The 12,122-nt window shown below is 34.5% G+C and overlaps 2 protein-coding genes across 2 annotated transcripts; one reads left to right on the top strand and one right to left on the bottom strand.

Annotated features, from left to right (window-relative positions):
• The first annotated feature begins 607 nt into the window (after positions 1-607).
• Positions 608-3,401, top strand: LOC118746286 (SUMO-activating enzyme subunit 2-like). Its single transcript, XM_036480128.1, has 4 exons — positions 608-874; positions 935-1,089; positions 1,150-1,437; positions 1,499-3,401. Exons 1-4 carry the CDS (start codon positions 731-733, stop codon positions 3,102-3,104), a joined length of 2,193 nt encoding a protein of 730 aa, XP_036336021.1. The 5' UTR covers positions 608-730; the 3' UTR covers positions 3,105-3,401.
• Positions 3,389-4,298, bottom strand: LOC118746288 (2-aminoethanethiol dioxygenase-like). Its single transcript, XM_036480130.1, has one exon. It carries the CDS (start codon positions 4,192-4,194, stop codon positions 3,427-3,429), a length of 768 nt encoding a protein of 255 aa, XP_036336023.1. The 5' UTR covers positions 4,195-4,298; the 3' UTR covers positions 3,389-3,426.
• Between the last annotated feature and the right edge of the window lie 7,824 nt (positions 4,299-12,122).

Genomic DNA, 12,122 nt, shown 5'->3' with positions numbered 1-12,122 from the left:
TTACTTTTAAACTGCGCCAAATAATATTTATATAGCTGAATGCTTGCTCATTCGTTGCCAATCTCTTGAATGGATCGGTTGATTGCCCTAACCTCTTGGAAAGAATAACTTTCATTGTTCCTACACGTAATTTACGCAGTGTTTCTTCTTTCTATATCGTATTTTCTAAAACGAACTATGCAATGTATGCTCCCTTTATTAGAACCTTAGTGGAGCTGAACAATATTCCAACTTTTGACCCGTCTCTATCTTGTGGTGTAGTTCGTACTTTATTATACAACTATTTTAACTAGTTTTAAGTACCTCTGAATTATAGTCAGTAAGAATTTATTGTTCAATTGACTGAAATAAATAAATAAATAAAAATAAATAAATAAAAAAAATAAGCGAGAAAAGTACTATCGATCTGTTCTGTTTAGTTTTTCCATAGCTCAACGGTTGGCTATCTTGATGTATGCCATTGCCTGTGATGTTTGTGTGTCAGGTCGCTTATTGAAAGCACGCCTTAAGTTAATGTTGATCATAGTTGGTAATCGACTGATAATTTTTTAAATAAATAATATCGCAAGTTCAAAATGAAAAAGTCCGGCATCACTATTGCAAAAAAATAAAGACAGCACATCCAGCAGCGTCTTTTTCAGAGGAGGTTATTGAATCAAACCGAATTCGCATCGTGTGCAAAAAATAATTATTACAAGTTATACACAATTCGGTAGAAAAGCAAGTGAAAATGGCTGCAGCTTTGAATGGTGTATTTGCGAATACTTTGCAGGAGAAAATTAGAAAATCTAAGATATTGGTTGTCGGAGCCGGCGGAATTGGTTGCGAGATACTGAAGAATTTGGTACTCTCCGGATTTCCAGATATCGAAATAGTAAGTTATATATCTATTGAGCATCAACTTTTTTCTTAATAAATTCTCTTTTACTGACAGATTGATTTAGACACAATTGATTTGAGCAACCTAAACCGTCAATTTTTATTTCATCGAGAACATGTGGGTAAATCCAAGGCTCAGGTGGCGCGTGAAAGTGCACTTCAATTTAATCCAGATGTGAAAATTCAAGCATATCATGACAGTATTATGGCGTAAGTAAGAAGTTGTAATTAACTAAAGCCTATAACATGTTTCCTACATATTTTTTCTAGAACGGACTATGGAGTTAATTTCTTCAAAAAGTTCGACATTGTACTAAATGCCCTCGATAATCGGGCAGCACGTAACCACGTTAATCGCATGTGCCTACATGCAGAAGTTCCACTTATTGAGAGTGGTACCGCTGGTTACAATGGCCAGGTGGAATTGATAAAAAAAGGATTAACTCAATGCTATGAATGCACCCCAAAGGCAAAACAAAAGACATTTCCCGGTTGTACTATTCGGAACACTCCTTCTGAGCCTATTCACTGCATCGTTTGGGCCAAACATCTTTTCAAGTAAGACAAATTTTACATTGTAAATATTACAATAGGTAGTATATTATTTGTATCATTCCAGTCAGTTGTTTGGCGAAAGTGTTGAAGATGAGGATATTTCGCCTGACATGGCGGATCCTGAAGGTAATACTGCCGGCGATGGTGAACAGGAAGTGAAAATGGATGCCAATATACCAGAGAATGAGTCTGGTAATATAGTTCGAGTAAATACACGTCAGTGGGCAAAGGAAGCTGACTATGATGCGGCTACACTTTTTAACAAGTTCTTCTATGATGATATAAAATACTTGTTATCTATGTCTAATCTGTGGAAGGAACGTAAAGCGCCAACACCTTTAAAATGGGATAGCGTATTGGTAAAGAAGGATAATGCGGAAAATGATATATCAGCGGATGCTTCAAAGGATACTACGCAACATTATCATAAAGTTTGGTCATTAGCAGAATGTTCCACTGTATTTGCAGATTGCATAAAGAAATTAAAAACCAGCTTCCTCAAGCTTGATGACGGCGAAGCACTTGTCTGGGACAAAGATGATCAACCTGCTATGGATTTTGTAGCTGCTTGTGCGAATATACGCGCATACATTTTTGAAATTGGGCGCAAATCACGTTTTGAAATTAAATCTATGGCTGGCAATATTATTCCAGCTATTGCAACGACTAACGCAATAACTGCTGGTGTCGTAGTTTTGCAGGCGTTTAAAGTTTTGCAAGGACAACTCGAAAAATGCAAGTCCGTGTATATGCGCTTACGTCAGAACCCTCGTCAGCAGTTGCTGGTACCGGAAAAGATCCTTACGGCTCCGAACCCGAAATGTATAGTTTGTTCTTCTGAACCAGCTGTTCACATTCGTATAGATACGAAAAAAATGCGAATTAAAGATTTCCGTGATGACGTCCTTATTAAAACTTTGAATATGGTGAATCCGGACGTTGTTGAGCCAAATAAGGGCATTGTGGTTATTTCTTCCGAAGAAGGCGAAACGGAGTGTAATGAGGACAAATTAATGTCTGAACTGGGCATCGTTGATGGTGTAATTCTCAAGTGTGACGATTTCTTCCAAAACTACGAGCTCGACGTTGTCGTAATACATTTTGATGCAGAACGCGATGAGAGTTTATTCGAAGTAGCTTCTGAAAGCAACCAAATAAAAGCGAAAGAAATTGAACCAATAGCAGCGGAAAGTAATGGAAATAAGAAAGCTGAATCAACAGGTGAGGAAGAGGCCGAAGATGGCCCATCTACATCCAAAAAAAGTCGCATAACAGAAGTTGTAGAAGACGACGACGATTTATGCTTAATTGAAGATGACGATGAATGTAACGCAGAAGATAAAGTTGTTGCAGCGACTGATAAAAAAAGTCGCGTGGCAGAAGTGGCTGAAAACGACGAGGATTTATCCTTAATTGAAGATGACGATGTATGTACCGTCGAGGATAAAGTTGTAGCAGCGACTGATAAGTTAACTGTTACCAGCCCTGTTAAAGGAGCAACTGTACCTAAGCTTAGTAACAAACGCAAACCATCTCCACTGACTGATGATGAGGTAACCGAGATTAAGGATTCAGACGATGAGGAAATAGACGGTCCAACTAAGTCCAAGCGTTTTCGCAGCTCACCGCCTAAAGATTTGAATACATCAGAGGTCATAAATATCGATTGAAAAAACTACAATAATTTTGATATTATTTACTTATCAAGGTATTGAGTTATTAATACCCTGGTATTAACTACATACAGTAATACATTATGCATTAGGTTTTTGAATCAAATCGTCATGCTTTATTAATTTTCATACTTATTCTAAAATTTAAAACCACTCATTACATCAGTTGAACATGATGGCATAGACAGGATTTTAGATCCTATTAAAACAAAAATATGTAATTCCGTAAGAAAATATAAAACATAATCACAACATCAACTACTTAAATACATTTACTTCTACGTTAAATTAAAATTTGGCGTTATCCTTCGGTCTTTCCTTATGTTGAACTATATGCCTCGACTGAGCATAGGTAAGTGCATTGAATTACCTCTTCCGATGGTTCGGCTGTATCACAATAATAACTTAGGGGGGTTGGAATACGTTCCAGGCATATTAATGGTATTTGCTCTGTCTTCTTTCCAAGTAATCCAACATCTGTTACGATGGTGGTCAATCTTGGAGTACCTGCAACACGGTAGAAACGACAACGTCGACTTCCATATTGTGGTATATCAGCTTCGTACGGAGGACTTAGTATATCGAAGAACGCAGCCATACCGCCAACTGCTGTTAATTCATGATAATTACTGTCGGTAGGCGTTAGAACAGCAGATTCTGTACTTGGATCTACGATCTTTGGTTCGTTTGGATGAACATAAACCTCTCTTGCACTTCGATCATATAGAGGTTCATTAGGGCTTAAAGGCTGTTTGGTATAGCACTGAAGTTTTAGCTTTCCGAAGATTCCGCGTAGAAGACCATGCATACATGGATGATCGTGAAGAGGCATCGTATACCCTTCCCGCATAACAAATACGCTCATGGACACCATATCGTTCTCGAAAATATGCACATAAGTGCATGGCGCTCGTCCGGGTCTTTTGAATACCGCTTCAAATTGTTGAGGCTGGATATGGATATCACGAAATGTGAGCTGTTCAGTTAGTTCCTTTAGCAACGCAAAATTAACATTGAAAGCAGCATGATTAGCTTGATCGAATGTTTTGAATGCTTGTCGAAGCAAATTGACAAACAACGAGGACATCCTCAGCAACGTTCTAATTGAAAAAAAAATGTCCAAGTTATGGAATGTTAACTAACGATAAATAAAACTTTGCCCGTGATACTTTTCCTGAAGTCAAAAACATCTGTTCATTGTTTTAGTTGTATACAGTGCTGCCAATAAAAACATATTTACGCACTTTCCAATAGGGTTGCCAGCTCTATTAATGGTATTCCCCGAAATAACATTATCACTATTTATGGCACTTCATTTTAATTTTTATTATAAAAAAAAATTAACAAATATCATTAATTATACCGCGATAATAAGGACAGAGTCTTTTTTAATAACATAAAATTCATACTTCGGAGTATATTTCGTAAAGCATTTCTATCACATACATATGGGTCATTTCCAAACAAAAAGCTATTTTTCTCCACTTTTCAAATTATTTTTTCGGTGGTAAAAGCGAAAAATCAAAAACAGCATTATACGATCCAAATAATGAACCACCAATAGAACCGTTGTTTTTTATTATTGAAAGCTGTTTTGTTTTCTTTGGCGAACGGTATATCTTTGATGTATTATACCTACTTCATATACAAATATTTGTCCCGCTCAGGTTATTCGATAATCAACATAAAAAGAAACAATGAAAAAAGGCGTAACTGTTTGTGAATGACTACGATAACTTGTACTGTTTTAGTCTATGGCTGCGTTTCTTTATACATTCCGGATAATCCCATTTCACAGCAATGCGTTTGAAATATACGTCAACATATCATCAGGAACGTTCTAAAGAATAAATAAACAAAAAAGTTTATTCCAAACATTCAGAATGAATAAAGAAATGCAGCCTATGGCATTAAGAATAAATAAACAAAAAAGTCTATTCCAAACGTTCAGAATGAATAAAGAAATTCAGCCTATGTGTGCCTATATATTTTGGCTGCGTTTCTTTATACATTCCGGATAATCCCATTTCACAGCCGGAATAAACAGAATACGTTTGAAATATGCGTTAACATATCATCAGGAACGTTCTAAAGAATAAGTAAACAAAAAAGTTTATTCCAAACGTTCAGAATGAATAAAGAAATTCAGCCAATATTGTGCCTTCGAATTTTCCAGAATGCCACTTTTTTGATTTTGCCGTGATATTAACATTACTTGTTTGGCTTGTTTAAGTGTATTGCAGTTAAGAAAAGCGCGGATGTATTGATCGAATGACATAAGAAATAACTTAATAAAAGCAATTTTTTTGTGTGTTTTAAGTGAATTTATCATTGTACCATGGTAAGTACGGCTAAATATTTCTGGAATGTCACCCAGTATTTTATGCAAAAAACACTAAAAATAAGAAAACTACCAATGTGTGTTTATTGCTTACGGAGTTTCAATGATTTCCTTGTTCTTATATTTTCCTGAAATAAGACTCTTACAGGTCTATTCTGCGCTGGTAATAAAAAGTTTGTAACCGGTAAATAAAGTTCCTGTCAATTTTTAAACCCTTTTCGCATTCTGTATACTCTTGTAACCGGTAAATTTTGTTACCATCTCATAAGCTGGTAACAAATTATTGCCCCGTGAAATATGCAATGCCAGGATTTGCACAATTCTTCATAGCTGAATTGCTGAATATTTTAACTGCATTACCAACGTACCTAGAATCGAGGTGACAAGAACTGGTAACATTTTTTGGTAATACAATTTTCCGGTTACAAAATCTTCGGTAACGTGCAGAATAGACCTGTTAGAAAAAAAACAAAAAATCTGAAATATTTCCAGAATAGCTTATTTCACCAAAAGTGTTCAAATGGCATACATGGGAAATTTTTGCTGAAAAAAAACTAAAACAAAAGGCTTGCCTACCAAGAAAAACTTCGCGTTAACGTCATGAAGAAGGTGGAATATTAGCTTATCTGATAAATGAGTTGCAAAGTGATATCAAAGAACGTAGATAACAAGAAGGGACAACTGCTTATAATTGTAGCGAAAGTGAGTAGCAGGGGCGTGCCTTCTCTTTTCATCCAATCCAGTGCCCGCCAAAAAGAGAAAAGTATTAATGAGAATGTATTAGTTATGAAACAAAAAATGAGAATGTGTTGGTGGTAATGCACGGAAAAAAAATTCTGTGTTGTATTACTTTTTATAAAAACTTTGGTATGTTTTTTTGCCGTTTTTTCATTGTGCGCTATTTTTTAGATCTATATATTTTAGATGAATGAATGAAACATATAATGAAAGTTAACGGCCCTAAGAAAGGAAAAAGTTGGTAAAATTTTGTATGTATTGTACAAAATTATTATTATTTTTTTATAATTTAAGTGTGGATTTCTGAGCAAAAAAGATAACGTGCTTCGAGCACTCTGAATATTAAAAGAAAATTTCGTTGATTTCAAGTAGAAATAAAATAAAAATATATATATCTAATATATATTTATTTTAAAATTAGGTAAAACTTGACATTTAAGAACAATTTAAAATAACGATTAAACCAAAAGATAAATAACAAAACATATTGTATGTTTTAATTGAGGACTAGTCTGGTATTAAAAAAAATACATAATTCACAAAGTTCTTTTAATATGAAGAAAAAGCACGACTTGGCACCATATACATACCTATTTCTAGGAGTGTATGTACGAAAAATTTTGTTATAAAATTTTTGAATGAATATTCATTCATTCTGCTCAGTGTACCTACTTTATTCAACAATAATGCGTCATGAACATGCTTCGCCTATTGTTTGCATGCAACCACAATATAACCAGTAAACAACCTTCGGTGAATTTGGCGACTGCCTTCCTCGGGGATGAATATGCTAGGGATGAAATTATTGGTACACACGCCTTCCAAGCACGCAGGGTTGCTTTTTAGAAACAAAAAATGGGAAAATTTTCCAAAACGGATCCAGGCTTTGAAAAAAAAAAATATTAGGGAGTATAGAGGAGCTTTTTCAGATTCTAAATCTGAAGACCCCACCCTCCGGAGGCTTATAGTTTTAAAGTAATTCGCATTTAAATTTGCAAAAAATACAGAATTTAACCTCACCTTTTGCTTTGTACACCAATTGAAGTGAAATGTCAGTGCTGCCATACATATGAAAAAATGCCTCAAAAACACAAAACGGAAGCATTAAAAAAATGCAGATAATGATCGCGCGATATTTAATAAAAAAAATTTAATTATTTATTGGTCGATTTTTGATTAAAAAGTTGCATAATTTATCGAAGTATCGATTTTATAATAAAAAGCGATGTTTTATTAAAAATGTTCATTATTTATGGAAGTATCGATTTTTAGAATATAAAGCGCCGCAGACGAAAATTTTTAATAAAAAATCGCGCGATTTTTAATTAAAAATTTTCATTATTTATGGAAGTATCGATTTTTAGAAAGCGCCGCAGGCGAAAATTTTTAATAAAAAATCGCGCGATTTTTTATTAAAAATTTTCGATATATATGGAACTATATTAATATATGGTTACTGGGTGTTTTATATAAAATCACGCGATTTTATATAAAAAAATTTCATAATTTATGAAAGTATATTAAAAAAAAAGCTTCTGCATGCGAAAAAATAAGAAGAGAATAAAAGAAATACCGTTGGAATACGGTTGCCATAAAAATATGACGATTTTACGCACAACTCCTTTTTTGTGTTGGCCGCGTTTTAATAAAATCCTTTAATAGTGGCGTATTTACTTTTAAAACGTATGGCAGCACATATTTTCTCTTACTGTCGGCCATTGTTATTTCTGTTTGTTTGTGAAAAGTGGTAAAACGTGAACACAAATTTATAAACGCGTTTTACTTAATTAATTGGTGAATTATATGTAATAAAAGCATAAAATACGCATGTGAGCATTGAAAATATAATATGTAACACAAAATATAAGTGATAAGTGGCATATTTTAAAAAAATTAGGGGGTGATAGTAGACATTATTTAACAACAAATTGCTAAAATACTATTAGCAATTATATTGTGAGAGTGAACAAGTCATGTTGAGGAGGCCTCCCCCAACATCCTCACCAAGTTTCATGACGAAATTCCTTATACTTTCGCTGAAATTTCGATTGGTTCCGTTTTGGAAAGCCCACCCCAAAAAATAATTAACTCCAAATAGTTTCAAAAAGTATAGTGTAAAACGAAATTTATTGAATAATTCCACATAAAATGGTATACATAAATGACGCATTTTCTAAACGATTTAAATTAAACGCATTTGAGAATTGATAGAAAAGTACTACGGATTGTAAATTTTTGTTAACTATGAGGTGAATGAAAATTTTCAACCCGGCCTGATGGTTTTGAAGAATTTTTTTGTTCTAATTTTATTACTAAGGCGTCTAATAAATGCATGGCTTTTAGTTCTAGAAGAATAAATGTCAGTAAAGACAAGTCTTTTTTGTATAATTTCTGACTTTAATTGCTCAACTTCTTCTGAACCAGAGCAACTGTCAAAAATTTCCAGCAGTAAAGAGTTACGAATTGGCACCAGTGTTGCCAGAACTTTTTGGGCCGACCGGCTAGATTGGCAAAAAAAAGCGGCTAAAAACGGCTAAAATGTTTTAGTGAAATTTCACATAGACTCTGGCAAAAAACGGCTAAAATGTTTTAGTGAAAATCCACATGCTTTATTTAAATAAATCGCAAGAAACGAAAGACTAGTTAACACCATTAATTTATATCGAGTGTATATTCCTCATCATCAAATGAATCACTCTTGTATATATCACCTGAATTCATTAATTTTAAGAGATTGTCATCTACAGTAAAATTATGGCAGCATTTTTCTTCACGTTTTAAACCGTATCTTATATATAAAATAGCGTTTAACGTTTTAACGCACATTGGATTTCTTTGCTTAGTTTTTATTATATTCATTGAACTAAATATTCGCTCTACTTCTGCATCACTTATAGGCAAAACAAGAAAACTAAAAACTAGGTTGCAAAGGTCAGCAAAAGGGTTTTCTTCTAGGGCATTTCGAAATTGATAAACTTCGGCCCAAAATTTTACAGTTGAGTCTAAATTACTCCAGGTATGTAACGTTAACCGTTGCCATTGCATCTCTATGGATGTTATTTTGTCGGCATTATATTTGCGTTTTTGTTGCTGTAGTTGAACAAATACTTTTGGTTTAATTAGGGCCGGTTGTTCAATGTCTGGTTATCACTACCACTACACTATCGACGATTTCGACATCATGCATGTAACATGTGATCGATAAAGCAGTAGTTGTGCTTAACCGGAGCTTCTACCTCCGATTTGTGCTAATCAGACATTGAACAACCGGCCCTTACTCTTAATGCATTTCCAACCGAAAAAAGTCATTTTTTTTTAGTGTGGCAATATTTGTAGGGAGGGGTTGGCGTAATTTCTTTATTAAAGTGATAATAAAATAGCGACCATTTTCTCGAATTATTTTCTCGGCTTCGTGGTCAGAAGCGTTTGTGCTTACTTTTGTTTTTAAATACTATTCAAAACTGTGATAAAACTGAGGAGATGGAGCAAGGTATGGTTCCAACGGGGAGCATATAGGATCAAATGTGTCCGCGCTAATAACCACTAGGGAGCATAGATGCGAAAGTAAAACATTGAGTTCATTAAAAATCTTCATTGGGTCTGCAATATTGCTTTCGAACAACTTGTTTACTTTTTGCACCTGAAAATTAGGCATATAGTAAAATCGGCTAAAAACGGCTAACTTTTTTTTACAAACCGGCTAACAAATCGGCTGCCGGCTAGATCGAATTTTCTCCGGCTAGTTGCTATCAAAACCGGCTAAATCTAGCCGGAAAACGGCTAAAATGGCAACGCTGATTGGCACAGCAGAAGTGAAAAATTTTCTCGCCATAATAAAAAGTTTTTTCAACATGGAACTTTTCTACTAATTGACATGAAATTACTATCTCAACGCTCTGAGCGCTGCCACTGAGGGCCTTTGCCAACTGATTAAAAAGAGAAAATTTGGAAAGACCAAACAAAAATTTTGAGATTTCTCGTTGTGAATACGAATGCCATAGTTTTTACCTAGCTCGTGGGACTACGCAAAATTTTGCTTGTAAATATGTATACACATAAAGTTGTTGGCGGTAATAAGGAGTCAAAATTAAAATGGAGAAAAGAACAAAAAGCGTAGGTTAGTTGTCAGTTATAAAATAAATCCAATTTATTTGCGAATATTTGTTTATTCTTTTTATTGAAAGGCAACCACTCGGAAAAGCTTGTGTTAATTATATTGATAACAGAACCTGCCAGCTCGCACGTTGTCTAAATTCTCAAGTAACATAAAGTCCACAAAAGAATAAGTACGCCATGTATAAATTTTAACAATACACAAAAATAGAGCTTTCGCACGAGCGTTTGTTTGGTTTTTCAACACCATTTATAATTTTCTTTTAATAAAATCACGATTTGACAAATACTTAAATTTATTTATCTAATAATAATATAGCACACAACCCTGAAATCTAAGAAAAAGTCTGAAGGCTCTGTTATGCATACTTGGCATTGCATGCACTGCTATACCATTTTTACGTAGAAATCAAAAACCAACAGACTTTTACGTATGTAATGCTGTGCGTTGGGTAACCGCTTACACGCGAAGCTCATTTAACAGATTCCTTATGTGACAACTCTCAAGCAATGCCAAGTATGCATAACAGAGCCTTGAGGAAGGCCATTAAATAGCAGCACACAACCCCGTGCCTTCCTCAGGAGTGAATATAACTACAACAACAACGATTACTACAACAACAACCCAAAAAGGTTGGTTACTGTCTATACTGTGCATGCAACTAAATAAAATTTGTTGCTCTTGTACTCTTTCTGTTGACGTTCGGATTGTGTACGTGTAAGAAGCCGATTGTGTACATGTGAAAGGCCGAATATAGTTCGTTTCCCAGGAAAGTGTTTGGCGGGCACTGATCCAATCAAAAAAGTACTAGGGAAAAAGAGGAGGTATGCCCCTGTTACTCACTTTCGCTACAATTATAACGAATTGTCCCTTATTATTAGCTCTGATCCAATACATTTTGTGTAAAATCCTGTAAAAATGTTAAACAGCAAAATTACTTTCTGAAGTGGGAGTAAAAAGTGAGTAACAACAAAAATTACGGGAACAAAAAAAGCATTTTTCCTGTAAAAACGTCAACCAGTGAACGCTTGACAATTTTCATGATTTTACCAGAAGAAAAAGTTCGGGTAAAATTTTGCACCTTCATTCTCTACACAACTCTCTAAAAATCGCTCTCATTTACAGGATTTTGGAGGAATTTGGAGAACGGGATAATTTTTCCTGTAACTTCTTGCAAGTTCGTGCAAAAACCTGTAAGTTCAAGGAGTACTGGATCAGAGCTATTAGGTTTGTAAAAAAAAGTAAAAAATTGCAGCGCGAGCGTAAAATCAAAATAGAGCGTAAAATTGAGAAGAGAAAACTAGCAGAAAAAGTTATTGAACACACTTGAAAACTTGCAAGTGAATTATTGTTGCACCGTTTTGACATTCTGCTGTTAACATTTTGTTATTAACATATCAGTTTTATACCCTTTGCTTTACACAAGCACTTACACAGTCCAGTACATCATTAATATTTTGATTTCCACTCATTTTACTTTTGTGCTAAACCAATTCAACAGATGCCGCCTTTTGACATTTATTCTTCTTCTTCTTCTTCTGCTAGCTAGTTTCTGCTAGTAAAAATTTCACTAGCAAGAATTTGCAGCTCTCCCGTGTTGTTACGCTCAAATTTTCTGGGTTATTATACACTTTTCCAGTAAAAATTTGCAGGTTCCAGTACAAATAAGTACTGACTATTTGTTACTATACACACCTATTATCTACGTTTATTGGTGATATACAAATGTTTTAAAAGCATGCATTTCTTCTTCTTCTTTTTTGGCGCTGTAACCACCTAAGCCATTTTGGCCGAATTTAACAAAGCACGCTAGTCGTTACTC

The sequence above is a fragment of the Rhagoletis pomonella genome, unplaced genomic scaffold (assembly GCF_013731165.1).
Source record: "Rhagoletis pomonella isolate Grant_MI unplaced genomic scaffold, Rhpom_1.0 Rhpom_scaffold_00010, whole genome shotgun sequence".
Lineage (NCBI taxonomy): Eukaryota > Metazoa > Arthropoda > Insecta > Diptera > Tephritidae > Rhagoletis > Rhagoletis pomonella.
Note: the sequence above shows the minus strand (reverse complement) of the source record. Positions and strands in the feature narration are given on the sequence as shown.